Raw genomic sequence first — 21,097 nt, forward strand, 5'->3', positions numbered from 1 at the left:
TCTCGAGCTCTGTCCTGTCCTGTGCCCCCCCCAGGGCACTCTGGGGGTCCCGGGGCTTTATTGGGGTCCCCTCAGGGCTCCCGGCGCTGCCACCGTCCCACGGGGTCGGCGAGGATGACGATGGCCCAGCTGGCCAGACCTGCGGGACAACGGGGGCACGTGGGGGCACACCTGCGGGCACCTGGGCACACCTGGGGTCAGTGGGGTCACCTGGGGGTACCTGGGCACACCGGGGTCCCACCTGGGGTCCTTCCCGCACCCATGGGAACCCCAACTCCTCCCCCTCCCAAATCCCGGGGATTTTGGGGAGACTTTGAGGAGATTTCGGGGCCATCCCGGCGCCACCCTCACCCCGTCCCGCCCTCGTTTCCATGGAAACCCTCACAATTTTTCCCGCCACACCGAGACCCCCTCACCCGTCCCCCCAGTTCCCGCCCCGCCCCTCACCGGCGGCGAAGGTGATCTGGGCGATGGCGCCCATGGAGGGGGTGATCCCCTTTTTCATGACGTTCCGCGGCCCCTGGTACACCCAGACGGCGGCCATCAGCAGCCCCGCGCCGCTCAGCAGGCGGCAGCTCCAGCAGCCGCCGAAGAGCGGCCGCGACGAGGCCGGGCCGGGCCCCGGCACCGACGCCGCGTCCGGCGCGGGCTCCGCGCCCCGCGGTGACATAGCAGGACCGGAAAAGCCGCCGGAAGTGTCCGTCATTTAATGCAGTCCGGGCGCAACCGCGCCCAGTGCTGATGGTTCCGCGGGAAAGGACGGGTAACCGGGAAACGGCGGGGGCCTCCGGTGCTGACGTCACTTCCGCCACGACACCCCCCGATGCGCCACGTTGTCGTCGGTCTCGGCCGCCTCGCGCAGCGCCGCCATGATCAGCGCATTGTGGCGCCGCCGCTGCTCTAAATTCGCGGCATCCGCCCCGTGCCGGCCCTGCCAGACCGGAGAACCGCGGGGGTCACCGCCGGGTCCGGTCCCCGAGGCGTCCCCGCCGCCCCATTCGCCCCGTACCTTCAGCGTCTGCTGCCGCTCCGGCTCGCCGCCCGCGATCGCCACCCACAGCAGCAGCCCCAGCGCAACCGGGACGGCGCTGCGGGCGAGCGCCAGCGGCCACCGCCGGTCCAGCGCCATCGCCGCCTCCCCGACACTTCCGGGGCCGCTCTGGCCCGCCAAGAAAAAAGAGACGGCGAAGACTGCGGCTAAAAATACCGGAAATTTGCTCGGTCACACTAAAATAATAGAGACGGCGAATGGGAGTACCGGAATTGCCCCCCGCCCTCAAGGCACAATAGAGAATAGGGCTAGAGAGGCCGGAAATTCCCTCCGGCACACTAAAACCATAGAGAGGGAGGGGTGAGGATGAATAGATGTGCCTCCCGCCCTCACGGAATCATAGAGAAAAAGGCTAGGAGGACCGGAAATCCTCTCTAGCAAACTGAAATGATAGAGACGGCGGCTGGGATGACCGGAAACTTCCCCCGCCCTCCCATGATCATAAAGACTCAAGCTAGAGAGACCGGAAATACCCTCCGGCACACTTAAACCATAGAGAAGGAGGCTGGACTGACCGGAAGCGCCCCCCACCCTCACGGGATCATAGAGACAAGGGCTAGGAAGACCGGAAATCTTCTCCGGCAAACTAAAATCATAGAGAAGGAGGCTAGGATGACCGGAAACGCCCCCGCCCTCACGAGATAATAGAGACACAAGCTAGAGAGGCAGGAAATCCCCTCCGGCACACTAAAATCATAGAGACGGAGGTTGGGATGACCGGAAATAGCCCCTACCCTCACGGGATCATAGAGACAAGGGCTAGGAAGACCGGAAATATTCTCCGGCACACTAAAACCATAGAGACTGAGGCTAGGATGACCGGAAACGCCCCCCGCCCTCACGGGATCATAGAGACAAGGGCTAGAGAGACCGGAAATCTTCTCCGGCACACTAAAATCATAGAGAAGGAGGCTGGGATGACCGGAAATTGCCCCTATCCTCACGGGATCATAGAGACAAGGGCTAGGAAGACCGGAAATCTTCTCCGGCACACTAAAATCATAGAGAAGGAGGCTGGGATGACCGGAAACGCCCCCGCCCTCCCGAGATCATAGAGATAAGGGCTAGGAAGACCGGAAATCTTCTCCGGCACACTAAAATCATAGAGAAGGAGGCTGGGATGACCGGAAATTGCCCCTACCCTCACGGGATCATAGAGACAAGGGCTAGGAAGACCGGAAATCTTCTCCGGCACACTAAAATCATAGAGAAGGAGGCTGGGATGACCGGAAATTGCCCCTACCCTCACGGGATCATAGAGACAAGGGCTAGGAAGACCGGAAATCTTCTCCGGCACACTAAAATCATAGAGAAGGAGTCTAGGATGACCGGAAACGCCCCCGCCCTCCCGAGATCATAGAGATAAGGGCTAGGAAGACCGGAAATCTTCTCCGGCACACTAAAATCATAGAGAAGGAGGCTGGGATGACCGGAAATTGCCCCTACCCTCACGGGATCATAGAGATAAGGGCTAGGAAGACCGGAAATCTTCTCCGGCACACTAAAATCATAGAGAAGGAGGCTGGGATGACCGGAAATTGCCCCTACCCTCACGGGATCATAGAGACAAGGGCTAGGAAGACCGGAAATCTTCTCCGGCACACTAAAATCATAGAGAAGGAGGCTGGGATGACCGGAAATTGCCCCTACCCTCACGGGATCATAGAGACAAGGGCTAGGAAGACCGGAAATCTTCTCCGGCACACTAAAATCATAGAGAAGGAGGCTGGGATGACCGGAAATTGCCCCTACCCTCACGGGATCATAGAGACAAGGGCTAGGAAGACCGGAAATCTTCTCCGGCACACTAAAATCATAGAGAAGGAGGCTAGGATGACCGGAAACGCCCCCGCCCTCCCGAGATCATAGAGATAAGGGCTAGGAAGACCGGAAATCTTCTCCGGCACACTAAAATCATAGAGAAGGAGGCTAGGATGACCGGAAACGCCCCCTGCCCTCACGGGATCATAGAGACAAGGGCTAGAGAGACCGGAAATCTTCTCCGGCACACTAAAATCATAGAGAAGGAGGCTGGGATGACCGGAAATTGCCCCTACCCTCACGGGATCATAGAGACAAGGGCTAGGAAGACCGGAAATCTTCTCCGGCACACTAAAATCATAGAGAAGGAGGCTGGGATGACCGGAAATTGCCCCTACCCTCACGGGATCATAGAGACAAGGGCTAGGAAGACCGGAAATCTTCTCCGGCACACTAAAATCATAGAGAAGGAGTCTAGGATGACCGGAAACGCCCCCGCCCTCCCGAGATCATAGAGATAAGGGCTAGGAAGACCGGAAATCTTCTCCGGCACACTAAAACCATAGAGACTGAGGCTAGGATGACCGGAAACGCCCCCCGCCCTCCCGAGATCATAGAGATAAGGGCTAGGAAGACCGGAAATCTTCTCCGGCACACTAAAACCATAGAGACTGAGGCTAGGATGACCGGAAACGCCCCCCGCCCTCACGGGATCATAGAGACAAGGGCTAGAGAGACCGGAAATCTTCTCCGGCACACTAAAATCATAGAGAAGGAGGCTGGGATGACCGGAAATTGCCCCTACCCTCACGGGATCATAGAGACAAGGGCTAGGAAGACCGGAAATCTTCTCCGGCACACTAAAACCATAGAGAAGGAGGCTGGGATGACCGGAAATTGCCCCTACCCTCACGGGATCATAGAGACAAGGGCTAGGAAGACCGGAAATCTTCTCCGGCACACTAAAATCATAGAGAAAGAGGCTGGGATGACCGGAAATTGCCCCTACCCTCACGGGATCATAGAGACAAGGGCTAGGAAGACCGGAAATCTTCTCCGGCACACTAAAATCATAGAGAAGGAGTCTAGGATGACCGGAAACGCCCCCGCCCTCCCGAGATCATAGAGATAAGGGCTAGGAAGACCGGAAATCTTCTCCGGCACACTAAAACCATAGAGACTGAGGCTAGGATGACCGGAAACGCCCCCCGCCCTCACGGGATCATAGAGACAAGGGCTAGAGAGACCGGAAATCTTCTCCGGCACACTAAAATCATAGAGAAGGAGGCTGGGATGACCGGAAATTGCCCCTACCCTCACGGGATCATAGAGACAAGGGCTAGGAAGACCGGAAATCTTCTCCGGCACACTAAAATCATAGAGAAGGAGGCTAGGATGACCGGAAACGCCCCCGCCCTCCCGAGATCATAGAGATAAGGGCTAGGAAGACCGGAAATCTTCTCCGGCACACTAAAATCATAGAGAAGGAGGCTAGGATGACCGGAAACGCCCCCTGCCCTCACGGGATCATAGAGACAAGGGCTAGAGAGACCGGAAATCTTCTCCGGCACACTAAAATCATAGAGAAGGAGGCTGGGATGACCGGAAATTGCCCCTACCCTCACGGGATCATAGAGACAAGGGCTAGGAAGACCGGAAATCTTCTCCGGCACACTAAAATCATAGAGAAGGAGTCTAGGATGACCGGAAACGCCCCCGCCCTCCCGAGATCATAGAGATAAGGGCTAGGAAGACCGGAAATCTTCTCCGGCACACTAAAACCATAGAGACTGAGGCTAGGATGACCGGAAACGCCCCCCGCCCTCACGGGATCATAGAGACAAGGGCTAGAGAGACCGGAAATCTTCTCCGGCACACTAAAATCATAGAGAAGGAGGCTGGGATGACCGGAAATTGCCCCTACCCTCACGGGATCATAGAGACAAGGGCTAGGAAGACCGGAAATCTTCTCCGGCACACTAAAATCATAGAGAAGGAGGCTAGGATGACCGGAAACGCCCCCGCCCTCCCGAGATCATAGAGATAAGGGCTAGGAAGACCGGAAATCTTCTCCGGCACACTAAAATCATAGAGAAGGAGGCTAGGATGACCGGAAACGCCCCCTGCCCTCACGGGATCATAGAGACAAGGGCTAGAGAGACCGGAAATCTTCTCCGGCACACTAAAATCATAGAGAAGGAGGCTGGGATGACCGGAAATTGCCCCTACCCTCACGGGATCATAGAGACAAGGGCTAGGAAGACCGGAAATCTTCTCCGGCACACTAAAATCATAGAGAAGGAGGCTGGGATGACCGGAAATTGCCCCTACCCTCACGGGATCATAGAGACAAGGGCTAGGAAGACCGGAAATCTTCTCCGGCACACTAAAATCATAGAGAAGGAGTCTAGGATGACCGGAAACGCCCCCGCCCTCCCGAGATCATAGAGATAAGGGCTAGGAAGACCGGAAATCTTCTCCGGCACACTAAAACCATAGAGACTGAGGCTAGGATGACCGGAAACGCCCCCCGCCCTCCCGAGATCATAGAGATAAGGGCTAGGAAGACCGGAAATCTTCTCCGGCACACTAAAACCATAGAGACTGAGGCTAGGATGACCGGAAACGCCCCCCGCCCTCACGGGATCATAGAGACAAGGGCTAGAGAGACCGGAAATCTTCTCCGGCACACTAAAATCATAGAGAAGGAGGCTGGGATGACCGGAAATTGCCCCTACCCTCACGGGATCATAGAGACAAGGGCTAGGAAGACCGGAAATCTTCTCCGGCACACTAAAACCATAGAGAAGGAGGCTGGGATGACCGGAAATTGCCCCTACCCTCACGGGATCATAGAGACAAGGGCTAGGAAGACCGGAAATCTTCTCCGGCACACTAAAATCATAGAGAAAGAGGCTGGGATGACCGGAAATTGCCCCTACCCTCACGGGATCATAGAGACAAGGGCTAGGAAGACCGGAAATCTTCTCCGGCACACTAAAATCATAGAGAAGGAGTCTAGGATGACCGGAAACGCCCCCGCCCTCCCGAGATCATAGAGATAAGGGCTAGGAAGACCGGAAATCTTCTCCGGCACACTAAAACCATAGAGACTGAGGCTAGGATGACCGGAAACGCCCCCCGCCCTCACGGGATCATAGAGACAAGGGCTAGAGAGACCGGAAATCTTCTCCGGCACACTAAAATCATAGAGAAGGAGGCTGGGATGACCGGAAATTGCCCCTACCCTCACGGGATCATAGAGACAAGGGCTAGGAAGACCGGAAATCTTCTCCGGCACACTAAAATCATAGAGAAGGAGGCTAGGATGACCGGAAACGCCCCCGCCCTCCCGAGATCATAGAGATAAGGGCTAGGAAGACCGGAAATCTTCTCCGGCACACTAAAATCATAGAGAAGGAGGCTAGGATGACCGGAAACGCCCCCTGCCCTCACGGGATCATAGAGACAAGGGCTAGAGAGACCGGAAATCTTCTCCGGCACACTAAAATCATAGAGAAGGAGGCTGGGATGACCGGAAATTGCCCCTACCCTCACGGGATCATAGAGACAAGGGCTAGGAAGACCGGAAATCTTCTCCGGCACACTAAAATCATAGAGAAGGAGTCTAGGATGACCGGAAACGCCCCCGCCCTCCCGAGATCATAGAGATAAGGGCTAGGAAGACCGGAAATCTTCTCCGGCACACTAAAACCATAGAGACTGAGGCTAGGATGACCGGAAACGCCCCCCGCCCTCACGGGATCATAGAGACAAGGGCTAGAGAGACCGGAAATCTTCTCCGGCACACTAAAATCATAGAGAAGGAGGCTGGGATGACCGGAAATTGCCCCTACCCTCACGGGATCATAGAGACAAGGGCTAGGAAGACCGGAAATCTTCTCCGGCACACTAAAACCATAGAGAAGGAGTCTAGGATGACCGGAAACGCCCCCCGCCCTCACGAGATCATAGAGATAAGGGCTAGGAAGACCGGAAATCTTCTCCGGCACACTAAAACCATAGAGACTGAGGCTAGGATGACCGGAAACGCCCCCCGCCCTCACGGGATCATAGAGACAAGGGCTAGAGAGACCGGAAATCTTCTCCGGCACACTAAAATCATAGAGAAGGAGGCTGGGATGACCGGAAATTGCCCCTACCCTCACGGGATCATAGAGACAAGGGCTAGGAAGACCGGAAATCTTCTCCGGCACACTAAAACCATAGAGAAGGAGGCTGGGATGACCGGAAATTGCCCCTACCCTCACGGGATCATAGAGACAAGGGCTAGGAAGACCGGAAATCTTCTCCGGCACACTAAAATCATAGAGAAAGAGGCTGGGATGACCGGAAATTGCCCCTACCCTCACGGGATCATAGAGACAAGGGCTAGGAAGACCGGAAATCTTCTCCGGCACACTAAAATCATAGAGAAGGAGTCTAGGATGACCGGAAACGCCCCCGCCCTCCCGAGATCATAGAGATAAGGGCTAGGAAGACCGGAAATCTTCTCCGGCACACTAAAACCATAGAGACTGAGGCTAGGATGACCGGAAACGCCCCCCGCCCTCACGGGATCATAGAGACAAGGGCTAGAGAGACCGGAAATCTTCTCCGGCACACTAAAATCATAGAGAAGGAGGCTGGGATGACCGGAAATTGCCCCTACCCTCACGGGATCATAGAGACAAGGGCTAGGAAGACCGGAAATCTTCTCCGGCACACTAAAATCATAGAGAAGGAGGCTGGGATGACCGGAAACGCCCCCGCCCTCCCGAGATCATAGAGATAAGGGCTAGGAAGACCGGAAATCTTCTCCGGCACACTAAAATCATAGAGAAGGAGGCTGGGATGACCGGAAATTGCCCCTACCCTCCCGAGATCATAGAGACAAGGGCTAGGAAGACCGGAAATCTTCTCCGGCACACTAAAATCATAGAGAAGGAGGCTAGGATGACCGGAAACGCCCCCGCCCTCCCGAGATCATAGAGATAAGGGCTAGGAAGACCGGAAATCTTCTCCGGCACACTAAAACCATAGAGACTGAGGCTAGGATGACCGGAAACGCCCCCCGCCCTCACGGGATCATAGAGACAAGGGCTAGAGAGACCGGAAATCTTCTCCGGCACACTAAAATCATAGAGAAGGAGGCTGGGATGACCGGAAATTGCCCCTACCCTCACGGGATCATAGAGACAAGGGCTAGGAAGACCGGAAATCTTCTCCGGCACACTAAAACCATAGAGAAGGAGTCTAGGATGACCGGAAACGCCCCCCGCCCTCACGAGATCATAGAGATAAGGGCTAGGAAGACCGGAAATCTTCTCCGGCACACTAAAACCATAGAGACTGAGGCTAGGATGACCGGAAACGCCCCCCGCCCTCACGGGATCATAGAGACAAGGGCTAGGAAGACCGGAAATCTTCTCCGGCACACTAAAATCATAGAGAAAGAGGCTGGGATGACCGGAAATTGCCCCTACCCTCACGGGATCATAGAGACAAGGGCTAGGAAGACCGGAAATCTTCTCCGGCACACTAAAACCATAGAGACTGAGGCTAGGATGACCGGAAACGCCCCCCGCCCTCACGGGATCATAGAGACAAGGGCTAGAGAGACCGGAAATCTTCTCCGGCACACTAAAATCATAGAGAAGGAGGCTGGGATGACCGGAAATTGCCCCTACCCTCACGGGATCATAGAGACAAGGGCTAGGAAGACCGGAAATCTTCTCCGGCACACTAAAATCATAGAGAAGGAGGCTAGGATGACCGGAAACGCCCCCGCCCTCCCGAGATCATAGAGATAAGGGCTAGGAAGACCGGAAATCTTCTCCGGCACACTAAAACCATAGAGACTGAGGCTAGGATGACCGGAAACGCCCCCCGCCCTCACGGGATCATAGAGACAAGGGCTAGAGAGACCGGAAATCTTCTCCGGCACACTAAAATCATAGAGAAGGAGGCTGGGATGACCGGAAATTGCCCCTACCCTCACGGGATCATAGAGACAAGGGCTAGGAAGACCGGAAATCTTCTCCGGCACACTAAAATCATAGAGAAGGAGGCTGGGATGACCGGAAACGCCCCCGCCCTCACGAGATCATAGAGACACAAGCTAGAGAGGCCGGAAATTTCCTCCGACACACTAAAACCATAGAGACGGAGACTAGGATGACCGGAAACGCCCCCCGCCCTCACGGGATCATAGAGATAAGGGCTAGGAAGACCGGAGGTCATCTCCTGCACATTAAAATCATAGAGACGGAGGCTGGGATGACCGGAAATTGCCCCTACCCTCACGGGATCATAGAGACAAGGGCTAGGAAGACCGGAAATCTTCTCCGGCACACTAAAATCATAGAGAAGGAGGCTGGGATGACCGGAAATTGCCCCTACCCTCACGGGATCATAGAGACAAGGGCTAGGAAGACCGGAAATCTTCTCCGGCACACTAAAACCATAGAGACTGAGGCTAGGATGACCGGAAACGCCCCCCGCCCTCACGAGATCATAGAGACACAAGCTAGAGAGGCCGGAAATCTTCTCCGGCACACTAAAACCATAGAGACGGAGGCTAGGATGACCGGAAACGCCCCCCGCCCTCACGAGATCATAGAGATAAGGGCTAGGAAGACCGGAAATCTTCTCCGGCACACTAAAATCATAGAGAAGGAGGCTGGGATGACCGGAAATTGCCCCTACCCTCACGGGATCATAGAGACAAGGGCTAGGAAGACCGGAAATCTTCTCCGGCACACTAAAACCATAGAGACTGAGGCTAGGATGACCGGAAATTGCCCCTACCCTCACGGGATCATAGAGACAAGGGCTAGGAAGACCGGAAATCTTCTCCGGCAAACTAAAATCATAGAGACGGAGGCTGGGATGACCGGAAACGCCCCCGCCCTCACGAGATCATAGAGACACAAGCTAGAGAGGCCGGAAATTTCCTCCGACACACTAAAACCATAGAGACGGAGACTAGGATGACCGGAAACGCCCCCCGCCCTCACGGGATCATAGAGACAAGGGCTAGGAAGACCGGAAATCTTCTCCGGCACACTAAAATCATAGAGAAGGAGGCTAGGATGACCGGAAACGCCCCCGCCCTCCCGAGATCATAGAGATAAGGGCTAGGAAGACCGGAAATCTTCTCCGGCACACTAAAATCATAGAGAAGGAGGCTAGGATGACCGGAAACGCCCCCTGCCCTCACGGGATCATAGAGACAAGGGCTAGAGAGACCGGAAATCTTCTCCGGCACACTAAAATCATAGAGAAGGAGGCTGGGATGACCGGAAATTGCCCCTACCCTCACGGGATCATAGAGACAAGGGCTAGGAAGACCGGAAATCTTCTCCGGCACACTAAAATCATAGAGAAGGAGTCTAGGATGACCGGAAACGCCCCCGCCCTCCCGAGATCATAGAGATAAGGGCTAGGAAGACCGGAAATCTTCTCCGGCACACTAAAACCATAGAGACTGAGGCTAGGATGACCGGAAACGCCCCCCGCCCTCACGGGATCATAGAGACAAGGGCTAGAGAGACCGGAAATCTTCTCCGGCACACTAAAATCATAGAGAAGGAGGCTGGGATGACCGGAAATTGCCCCTACCCTCACGGGATCATAGAGACAAGGGCTAGGAAGACCGGAAATCTTCTCCGGCACACTAAAACCATAGAGAAGGAGGCTGGGATGACCGGAAATTGCCCCTACCCTCACGGGATCATAGAGACAAGGGCTAGGAAGACCGGAAATCTTCTCCGGCACACTAAAATCATAGAGAAAGAGGCTGGGATGACCGGAAATTGCCCCTACCCTCACGGGATCATAGAGACAAGGGCTAGGAAGACCGGAAATCTTCTCCGGCACACTAAAATCATAGAGAAGGAGGCTGGGATGACCGGAAACGCCCCCGCCCTCCCGAGATCATAGAGATAAGGGCTAGGAAGACCGGAAATCTTCTCCGGCACACTAAAATCATAGAGAAGGAGGCTGGGATGACCGGAAATTGCCCCTACCCTCACGGGATCATAGAGACAAGGGCTAGGAAGACCGGAAATCTTCTCCGGCACACTAAAATCATAGAGAAGGAGGCTGGGATGACCGGAAACGCCCCCGCCCTCACGAGATCATAGAGACACAAGCTAGAGAGGCCGGAAATTTCCTCCGACACACTAAAACCATAGAGACGGAGACTAGGATGACCGGAAACGCCCCCCGCCCTCACGGGATCATAGAGATAAGGGCTAGGAAGACCGGAGGTCATCTCCTGCACATTAAAATCATAGAGACGGAGGCTGGGATGACCGGAAATTGCCCCTACCCTCACGGGATCATAGAGACAAGGGCTAGGAAGACCGGAAATCTTCTCCGGCACACTAAAATCATAGAGAAGGAGGCTGGGATGACCGGAAATTGCCCCTACCCTCACGGGATCATAGAGACAAGGGCTAGGAAGACCGGAAATCTTCTCCGGCACACTAAAACCATAGAGACTGAGGCTAGGATGACCGGAAACGCCCCCCGCCCTCACGAGATCATAGAGACACAAGCTAGAGAGGCCGGAAATCTTCTCCGGCACACTAAAACCATAGAGACGGAGGCTAGGATGACCGGAAACGCCCCCCGCCCTCACGAGATCATAGAGATAAGGGCTAGGAAGACCGGAAATCTTCTCCGGCACACTAAAATCATAGAGAAGGAGGCTGGGATGACCGGAAATTGCCCCTACCCTCACGGGATCATAGAGACAAGGGCTAGGAAGACCGGAAATCTTCTCCGGCACACTAAAACCATAGAGACTGAGGCTAGGATGACCGGAAATTGCCCCTACCCTCACGGGATCATAGAGACAAGGGCTAGGAAGACCGGAAATCTTCTCCGGCAAACTAAAATCATAGAGACGGAGGCTGGGATGACCGGAAACGCCCCCGCCCTCACGAGATCATAGAGACACAAGCTAGAGAGGCCGGAAATTTCCTCCGACACACTAAAACCATAGAGACGGAGACTAGGATGACCGGAAACGCCCCCCGCCCTCACGGGATCATAGAGACAAGGGCTAGGAAGACCGGAAATCTTCTCCGGCACACTAAAATCATAGAGAAGGAGGCTAGGATGACCGGAAACGCCCCCGCCCTCCCGAGATCATAGAGATAAGGGCTAGGAAGACCGGAAATCTTCTCCGGCACACTAAAATCATAGAGAAGGAGGCTAGGATGACCGGAAACGCCCCCTGCCCTCACGGGATCATAGAGACAAGGGCTAGAGAGACCGGAAATCTTCTCCGGCACACTAAAATCATAGAGAAGGAGGCTGGGATGACCGGAAATTGCCCCTACCCTCACGGGATCATAGAGACAAGGGCTAGGAAGACCGGAAATCTTCTCCGGCACACTAAAATCATAGAGAAGGAGTCTAGGATGACCGGAAACGCCCCCGCCCTCCCGAGATCATAGAGATAAGGGCTAGGAAGACCGGAAATCTTCTCCGGCACACTAAAACCATAGAGACTGAGGCTAGGATGACCGGAAACGCCCCCCGCCCTCACGGGATCATAGAGACAAGGGCTAGAGAGACCGGAAATCTTCTCCGGCACACTAAAATCATAGAGAAGGAGGCTGGGATGACCGGAAATTGCCCCTACCCTCACGGGATCATAGAGACAAGGGCTAGGAAGACCGGAAATCTTCTCCGGCACACTAAAACCATAGAGAAGGAGGCTGGGATGACCGGAAATTGCCCCTACCCTCACGGGATCATAGAGACAAGGGCTAGGAAGACCGGAAATCTTCTCCGGCACACTAAAATCATAGAGAAAGAGGCTGGGATGACCGGAAATTGCCCCTACCCTCACGGGATCATAGAGACAAGGGCTAGGAAGACCGGAAATCTTCTCCGGCACACTAAAATCATAGAGAAGGAGTCTAGGATGACCGGAAACGCCCCCGCCCTCCCGAGATCATAGAGATAAGGGCTAGGAAGACCGGAAATCTTCTCCGGCACACTAAAACCATAGAGACTGAGGCTAGGATGACCGGAAACGCCCCCCGCCCTCACGGGATCATAGAGACAAGGGCTAGAGAGACCGGAAATCTTCTCCGGCACACTAAAATCATAGAGAAGGAGGCTGGGATGACCGGAAATTGCCCCTACCCTCACGGGATCATAGAGACAAGGGCTAGGAAGACCGGAAATCTTCTCCGGCACACTAAAACCATAGAGAAGGAGTCTAGGATGACCGGAAACGCCCCCCGCCCTCACGAGATCATAGAGATAAGGGCTAGGAAGACCGGAAATCTTCTCCGGCACACTAAAACCATAGAGACTGAGGCTAGGATGACCGGAAACGCCCCCCGCCCTCACGGGATCATAGAGACAAGGGCTAGGAAGACCGGAAATCTTCTCCGGCACACTAAAATCATAGAGAAGGAGGCTGGGATGACCGGAAATTGCCCCTACCCTCACGGGATCATAGAGACAAGGGCTAGGAAGACCGGAAATCTTCTCCGGCACACTAAAATCATAGAGAAAGAGGCTGGGATGACCGGAAATTGCCCCTACCCTCACGGGATCATAGAGACAAGGGCTAGGAAGACCGGAAATCTTCTCCGGCACACTAAAACCATAGAGACTGAGGCTAGGATGACCGGAAACGCCCCCCGCCCTCACGGGATCATAGAGACAAGGGCTAGAGAGACCGGAAATCTTCTCCGGCACACTAAAATCATAGAGAAGGAGGCTGGGATGACCGGAAATTGCCCCTACCCTCACGGGATCATAGAGACAAGGGCTAGGAAGACCGGAAATCTTCTCCGGCACACTAAAATCATAGAGAAGGAGGCTAGGATGACCGGAAACGCCCCCGCCCTCCCGAGATCATAGAGATAAGGGCTAGGAAGACCGGAAATCTTCTCCGGCACACTAAAATCATAGAGAAGGAGGCTGGGATGACCGGAAATTGCCCCTATCCTCACGGGATCATAGAGACAAGGGCTAGGAAGACCGGAAATCTTCTCCGGCACACTAAAATCATAGAGAAGGAGGCTGGGATGACCGGAAACGCCCCCGCCCTCCCGAGATCATAGAGATAAGGGCTAGGAAGACCGGAAATCTTCTCCGGCACACTAAAATCATAGAGAAGGAGGCTGGGATGACCGGAAATTGCCCCTACCCTCACGGGATCATAGAGACAAGGGCTAGGAAGACCGGAAATCTTCTCCGGCACACTAAAACCATAGAGACTGAGGCTAGGATGACCGGAAATTGCCCCTACCCTCACGGGATCATAGAGACAAGGGCTAGGAAGACCGGAAATCTTCTCCGGCACACTAAAATCATAGAGAAGGAGGCTGGGATGACCGGAAATTGCCCCTACCCTCACGGGATCATAGAGACAAGGGCTAGGAAGACCAGAAATCTTCTCCGGCAAACTAAAATCATAGAGAAGGAGGCTGGGATGACCGGAAACGCCCCCGCCCTCACGAGATCATAGAGACACAAGCTAGAGAGGCCGGAAATTTCCTCCGACACACTAAAACCATAGAGACGGAGACTAGGATGACCGGAAACGCCCCCCGCCCTCACGGGATCATAGAGATAAGGGCTAGGAAGACCGGAGGTCATCTCCTGCACATTAAAATCATAGAGACGGAGGCTGGGATGACCGGAAATTGCCCCTACCCTCACGGGATCATAGAGACAAGGGCTAGGAAGACCGGAAATCTTCTCCGGCACACTAAAACCATAGAGACTGAGGCTAGGATGACCGGAAACGCCCCCCGCCCTCACGAGATCATAGAGACACAAGCTAGAGAGGCCGGAAATCTTCTCCGGCACACTAAAACCATAGAGACGGAGGCTAGGATGACCGGAAACGCCCCCCGCCCTCACGAGATCATAGAGATAAGGGCTAGGAAGACCGGAAATCTTCTCCGGCACACTAAAATCATAGAGAAGGAGGCTGGGATGACCGGAAATTGCCCCTACCCTCACGGGATCATAGAGACAAGGGCTAGGAAGACCGGAAATCTTCTCCGGCACACTAAAACCATAGAGACTGAGGCTAGGTTGACCGGAAATTGCCCCTACCCTCACGGGATCATAGAGACAAGGGCTAGGAAGACCGGAAATCTTCTCCGGCAAACTAAAATCATAGAGACGGAGGCTGGGATGACCGGAAACGCCCCCGCCCTCACGAGATCATAGAGACACAAGCTAGAGAGGCCGGAAATTTCCTCCGACACACTAAAACCATAGAGACGGAGACTAGGATGACCGGAAACGCCCCCCGCCCTCACGGGATCATAGAGACAAGGGCTAGGAAGACCGGAAATCTTCTCCGGCACACTAAAATCATAGAGAAGGAGGCTAGGATGACCGGAAACGCCCCCGCCCTCACGGGATCATAGAGACAAGGGCTAGGAAGACCGGAAATCTTCTCCGGCACACTAAAACCATAGAGAAGGAGGCTGGGATGACCGGAAATTGCCCCTACCTTCACGGGATCATAGAGATAAGGGCTAGGAAGACCGGAAATCTTCTCTGGCACACTAAAATCATAGAGAAGGAGGCTGGGATGACCGGAAATTGCCCCTACCCTCACGGGATCATAGAGACAAGGGCTAGGAAGACCAGAAATCTTCTCCGGCAAACTAAAATCATAGAGAAGGAGGCTGGGATGACCGGAAACGCCCCCGCCCTCACGAGATCATAGAGACACAAGCTAGAGAGGCCGGAAATTTCCTCCGACACACTAAAACCATAGAGACGGAGACTAGGATGACCGGAAACGCCCCCCGCCCTCACGGGATCATAGAGATAAGGGCTAGGAAGACCGGAGGTCATCTCCTGCACATTAAAATCATAGAGACGGAGGCTGGGATGACCGGAAATTGCCCCTACCCTCACGGGATCATAGAGACAAGGGCTAGGAAGACCGGAAATCTTCTCCGGCACACTAAAATCATAGAGAAGGAGGCTGGGATGACCGGAAATTGCCCCTACCCTCACGGGATCATAGAGACAAGGGCTAGGAAGACCGGAAATCTTCTCCGGCACACTAAAACCATAGAGACTGAGGCTAGGATGACCGGAAACGCCCCCCGCCCTCACGAGATCATAGAGACACAAGCTAGAGAGGCCGGAAATCTTCTCCGGCACACTAAAACCATAGAGACGGAGGCTAGGATGACCGGAAACGCCCCCCGCCCTCACGGGATCATAGAGACAAGGGCTAGGAAGACCGGAAATCTTCTCCGGCACACTAAAACCATAGAGAAGGAGGCTGGGATGACCGGAAACGCCCCCGCCCTCACGGGATCATAGAGATAAGGGCTAGGAAGACCGGAAATCTTCTCCGGCACACTAAAATCATAGAGAAGGAGGCTGGGATGACCGGAAATTGCCCCTACCCTCACGGGATCATAGAGACAAGGGCTAGGAAGACCGGAAATCTTCTCCGGCACACTAAAATCATAGAGAAGGAGGCTGGGATGACCGGAAATTGCCCCTACCCTCACGGGATCATAGAGACAAGGGCTAGGAAGACCAGAAATCTTCTCCGGCAAACTAAAATCATAGAGAAGGAGGCTGGGATGACCGGAAACGCCCCCGCCCTCACGAGATCATAGAGACACAAGCTAGAGAGGCCGGAAATTTCCTCCGACACACTAAAACCATAGAGACGGAGACTAGGATGACCGGAAACGCCCCCCGCCCTCACGGGATCATAGAGATAAGGGCTAGGAAGACCGGAGGTCATCTCCTGCACATTAAAATCATAGAGACGGAGGCTGGGATGACCGGAAATTGCCCCTACCCTCACGGGATCATAGAGACAAGGGCTAGGAAGACCGGAAATCTTCTCCGGCACACTAAAACCATAGAGACTGAGGCTAGGATGACCGGAAACGCCCCCCGCCCTCACGAGATCATAGAGACACAAGCTAGAGAGGCCGGAAATCTTCTCCGGCACACTAAAACCATAGAGACGGAGGCTAGGATGACCGGAAACGCCCCCCGCCCTCACGAGATCATAGAGATAAGGGCTAGGAAGACCGGAAATCTTCTCCGGCACACTAAAATCATAGAGAAGGAGGCTGGGATGACCGGAAATTGCCCCTACCCTCACGGGATCATAGAGACAAGGGCTAGGAAGACCGGAAATCTTCTCCGGCACACTAAAACCATAGAGACTGAGGCTAGGATGACCGGAAATTGCCCCTACCCTCACGGGATCATAGAGACAAGGGCTAGGAAGACCGGAAATCTTCTCCGGCAAACTAAAATCATAGAGACGGAGGCTGGGATGACCGGAAACGCCCCCGCCCTCACGAGATCATAGAGACACAAGCTAGAGAGGCCGGAAATTTCCTCCGACACACTAAAACCATAGAGACGGAGACTAGGATGACCGGAAACGCCCCCCGCCCTCACGGGATCATAGAGACAAGGGCTAGGAAGACCGGAAATCTTCTCCGGCACACTAAAATCATAGAGAAGGAGGCTAGGATGACCGGAAACGCCCCCGCCCTCACGGGATCATAGAGACAAGGGCTAGGAAGACCGGAAATCTTCTCCGGCACACTAAAACCATAGAGAAGGAGGCTGGGATGACCGGAAATTGCCCCTACCTTCACGGGATCATAGAGATAAGGGCTAGGAAGACCGGAAATCTTCTCTGGCACACTAAAATCATAGAGAAGGAGGCTGGGATGACCGGAAATTGCCCCTACCCTCACGGGATCATAGAGACAAGGGCTAGGAAGACCGGAAATCTTCTCCGGCACACTAAAATCATAGAGAAGGAGGCTGGGATGACCGGAAATTGCCCCTACCCTCACGGGATCATAGAGACAAGGGCTAGGAAGACCGGAAATCTTCTCCGGCACACTAAAATCATAGAGAAGGAGGCTAGGATGACCGGAAACGCCCCCGCCCTCACGAGATCATAGAGACACAAGCTAGAGAGGCCGGAAATCCCCTCCGGCACACTAAAACCATAGAGACTGAGGCTGACTGACCGGAAACGCCCCCCGCCCTCACGGGATCATAGAGATAAGGGCTAGGAAGACCGGAAATCTTCTCCGGCACACTAAAATCATAGAGAAGGAGGCTGGGATGACCGGAAATTGCCCCTACCCTCACGGGATCATAGAGACAAGGGCTAGGAAGACCGGAAATCTTCTCCGGCACACTAAAATCATAGAGAAGGAGGCTAGGATGACCGGAAACGCCCCCCGCCCTTACGGGATCATAGAGATAAGGGCTAGGAAGACCGGAAATCTTCTCCGGCACCCTAAAATCATAGAGAAGGAGGCTGGGATGACCGGAAATTGCCCCTACCCTCACGGGATCATAGAGACAAGGGCTAGGAAGACCGGAAATCTTCTCCGGCACACTAAAATCATAGAGAAGGAGTCTGGGATGACCGGAAATTGCCCCTACCCTCACGGGATCATAGAGACAAGGGCTAGGAAGACCGGAAATCTTCTCCGGCAAACTAAAATCATAGAGAAGGAGGCTAGGATGACCGGAAACGCCCCCGCCCTCACGAGATCATAGAGACACAAGCTAGAGAGGCCGGAAATCTTCTCCGGCACACTAAAACCATAGAGACGGAGGCTAGGATGACCGGAAACGCCCCCCGCCCTCACGAGATCATAGAGATAAGGGCTAGGAAGACCGGAAATCTTCTCCGGCACACTAAAATCATAGAGAAGGAGGCTGGGATGACCGGAAATTGCCCCTACCCTCACGGGATCATAGAGACAAGGGCTAGGAAGACCGGAAATCTTCTCCGGCACACTAAAATCATAGAGAAGGAGGCTAGGATGACCGGAAACGCCCCCGCCCTCATGAGATCATAGAGACACAAGCTAGAGAGGCCGGAAATTTCCTCCGACACACTAAAATCATAGAGTGGGAGGCTGGACTGACCGGAAACGCCCCCCGCCCTCACGGAATCATAGAGATAAGGTCTAGGAAGACCGGAAATCCTCTCTGGCAAACTAAAATCATAGAGAAGGAGGCTAGGATGACCGGAAACGCCCCCCGCCCTCACGGAATCATAGAGATTAGGGCTAGGAAGACCGGAAATCCTCTCTGGCAAACTAAAATCATAGAGACGGAGGCTAGGATGACCGGAAACGCCCCCCGCCCTCACGGAATCATAGAGATTAGGGCTAGGAAGACCGGAAGTCATCTCCTGCACACTAAAAATCATAGAGACGGAGGCTGGGATGACCGGAAGTGTCCCCAGCCCTCACGGGATCACAGAGAAAAGCGCTAGGAAGTCCGGAAATCCCCTCCGGCAAACTAAAATCATAGGGACGGATGCTGGGATGACGGGTAATAACCCCCGCCCTCATGGGATAATAGAGACAAGGGCTAGGAAATCCGGAAATCCTGTCCGACACACTGCAACCATAGAGAGGGCGCCGGAGAGAACCGAATTTCTTGTTTGGCACACGAGGATCATAGACACGGCGGCTGGGATAATTTGGAGATTTCTCCGCGTCACAGCCGGATGTCCCCAACCGTCGCGATCGAAGTCTCGGAGCTGCTCCAGCGCCGAGGAGGGAACGGGAAATCCCCACCCTTACCCTGGGACGCGCTCATTCCGAAAGCAGACACGAGACCGAAGCGGTTCGGAGCGGTTTATTAACCACTCAAAGGACAATATCACCCATTCGCAGCCGGCGCAGTCCCGGTCGTTCTGCGTGCCCTGCAGAGGAAAAAAGGGCGGTGAGGCGGCGGCCCCGAGCGCTCCGGAGCTCCGGGGCAGCCGCCCCCGGACCTTGTCCCGGCGTGTGAGGGTGGGACCGGCGGACGCCACCGCCGGCACCGAAGACATCGCGCCGGTCGCTGCTTTCCCTCCGCACATCACGGAGCCCGGCACGGCGCCGCCGGGGCCCGCCAAGAACGGGAGGAACCGCCCGGTGCCCCCCCCGCCCGGTCGTACGGCCGCATCCACTGAAACCCCCGACCCGCTCCCGAAGCTCACCCAGTGCCGAAAGAGCGCTCTGAGGGCCGGAGGCCATTTTATATAGCGCGGGGTGTGGGCGGGGTCGCAGCAAATTCCACCAATCGACGGCGCCGGCGTGCGGCCACCAACCAATGAAAACAAAATAAGGAAAAGAGGCGGAGGTCTAAAGTTGATTTCAATGTGGGCGGGCTCTCGCCACCCCAGCTAATCAGAGCGCGGCCCGCGCGCCTACGGGCCAATGATAGCCGCGGGGAGGGGCGTAGTGGGAGGGGTTTGGGGACCGGAAATGCGGCCGGACCGGAAGTGCCGGGGGCGTACGCGCGGGGAGCGATGGGGTTCGGAGGCAAAATCAACCGGCCCCGAACGGTGACCGGGGGCACCGGGGGGCTCCGGGGGGGGCCCGGCGGTTGGGACAGCCCGGGGGAGGCCGGCAGTCCCGATCCTCACCGGGGCTCCCTGTAATCGGTGCTGGGAGGGGGCTCCGGTAACGGCGGGACCCCCCGGTGACCACGTTGTGCCCCGCAGGAGCTGCGCAAGAAGCTCTTCAAGCGGCGGCGGGAGCGGGCGCGGGGCCGGCGGCAGAAGCGGCGGTGAGCGCCCCCCCGGTAACCCCCCGGTTCCCCCCCGGTAGCCCCCGGTGACCGAGGGGGCTCCCGGTGCTCTCCCGTACAGGTCGCTGTCGGTACCGGCGGTTCCGGCCCCGGTGTGGGGGAAGCGGCTGCGGAAGGAGCTGAAGCGGCTGCGGGGGGCGTCGCGGAGGGGTGAGCGGGGGAGGGGACACCGGGGGCGGCTCCGGGGCTGGCACCGGATCCCTGAGCCCCTCCCGGGTGTCCCCAGCGCTGAAGGCGGCGGTGACCGAGGGGAAGAGGCCGCGGGAGGCGGCGGGGAGCGGGAATGGCGACGTGGAGATGCCGGAGGCGGCGGCGGCGGAGTGACCCCGGTGCCATCCCCGGTGCCATCGGTGCCACCTTGCTGGGTCCTCCCCGGTGCCCTCTCGGTGCTCCCGGTGTCCGTGCTGGGGCCACCTGTTTGTCCTCAGTTTGGCACCAGGGTCCCAAGTCCCTGGCCCCAGTCCCTCCCAGTGCCCCCAGTGTCCCCAGTAAAGGATCTCCCTCTCTCTCCTGTCCCCAGTGTCCCCAGTAAAGGATTTCTCTCTATCAATAAAGGATTTTTTTCTCTCTCTCTCTCTCTCTCTCTGTGTCCCCGTTTCTGTCCCGGCTGGGGGAGGGGACGTGCCGCCTCTGGGGGGACCCCATTCACGGTGACACCGCGAGGGGCGGAACCAT

General features: G+C 55.6%; 3 protein-coding genes and 1 non-coding gene across 4 annotated transcripts; 1 reads left to right on the forward strand and 3 right to left on the reverse strand.

Moving 5' to 3' along the window:
• Nucleotides 1-8: 8 nt before the first annotated feature.
• On the reverse strand, nt 9-706 carry DMAC1 (distal membrane arm assembly component 1). The gene is made up of 2 exons (XM_059872334.1): nt 448-706; nt 9-139 (listed from the first exon to the last, which is right to left on the reverse strand). The coding sequence occupies exons 1-2, from the start codon at nt 704-706 to the stop codon at nt 72-74; spliced, it is 327 nt and encodes a 108-aa protein (XP_059728317.1). The 3' UTR covers nt 9-71.
• LOC132341063 (ubiquinol-cytochrome-c reductase complex assembly factor 3-like) lies at nt 693-1,389 on the reverse strand. Its single transcript, XM_059872335.1, has 2 exons — nt 1,010-1,389; nt 693-931 (listed from the first exon to the last, which is right to left on the reverse strand). Exons 1-2 carry the CDS (start codon nt 1,127-1,129, stop codon nt 800-802), a joined length of 252 nt encoding a protein of 83 aa, XP_059728318.1. The 5' UTR covers nt 1,130-1,389; the 3' UTR covers nt 693-799.
• An 18,232-nt stretch (nt 1,390-19,621) lies between these two features.
• LOC132341131 (small nucleolar RNA SNORA57) lies at nt 19,622-19,755 on the reverse strand. The gene has a single exon (XR_009490101.1). It is a non-coding gene; the product is annotated as a small nucleolar RNA SNORA57 (small nucleolar RNA).
• A 330-nt stretch (nt 19,756-20,085) lies between these two features.
• Nucleotides 20,086-20,993, forward strand: C35H11orf98 (chromosome 35 C11orf98 homolog). The gene is made up of 4 exons (XM_059872359.1): nt 20,086-20,177; nt 20,337-20,401; nt 20,484-20,572; nt 20,649-20,993. The coding sequence occupies exons 1-4, from the start codon at nt 20,142-20,144 to the stop codon at nt 20,744-20,746; spliced, it is 288 nt and encodes a 95-aa protein (XP_059728342.1). The 5' UTR covers nt 20,086-20,141; the 3' UTR covers nt 20,747-20,993.
• The last annotated feature ends 104 nt before the right edge of the window (nt 20,994-21,097 follow it).

This window comes from Haemorhous mexicanus, chromosome 35 (assembly GCF_027477595.1).
Source record: "Haemorhous mexicanus isolate bHaeMex1 chromosome 35, bHaeMex1.pri, whole genome shotgun sequence".
In the NCBI taxonomy this organism is placed as follows: Eukaryota; Metazoa; Chordata; class Aves; order Passeriformes; family Fringillidae; genus Haemorhous; species Haemorhous mexicanus.

What these genes read in the sequence shown, in the direction of transcription:
- DMAC1 (XM_059872334.1), bottom strand. Translation starts at nt 706, where the DNA reads ATGACGGACACTTCCGGCGGCTTTTCCGGTCCTGCTATGTCACCGCGG. An exon ending in CCAGATCACCTTCGCCGCCG is followed by an intron (nt 140 to 447) that starts GTGAGGGGCGGG and finishes GTTGTCCCGCAG; the next exon opens with GTCTGGCCAGCTGGGCCATC.
- C35H11orf98 (XM_059872359.1), top strand. Translation starts at nt 20,142, where the DNA reads ATGGGGTTCGGAGGCAAAATCAACCGGCCCCGAACG. An exon ending in AAATCAACCGGCCCCGAACG is followed by an intron (nt 20,178 to 20,336) that starts GTGACCGGGGGC and finishes TGTGCCCCGCAG; the next exon opens with GAGCTGCGCAAGAAGCTCTT. An exon ending in GGCCGGCGGCAGAAGCGGCG is followed by an intron (nt 20,402 to 20,483) that starts GTGAGCGCCCCC and finishes TCTCCCGTACAG; the next exon opens with GTCGCTGTCGGTACCGGCGG.
- LOC132341063 (XM_059872335.1), bottom strand. Translation starts at nt 1,129, where the DNA reads ATGGCGCTGGACCGGCGGTGGCCGCTGGCGCTCGCCCGCAGCGCCGTC. An exon ending in AGCGGCAGCAGACGCTGAAG is followed by an intron (nt 932 to 1,009) that starts GTACGGGGCGAA and finishes CCGGTCTGGCAG; the next exon opens with GGCCGGCACGGGGCGGATGC.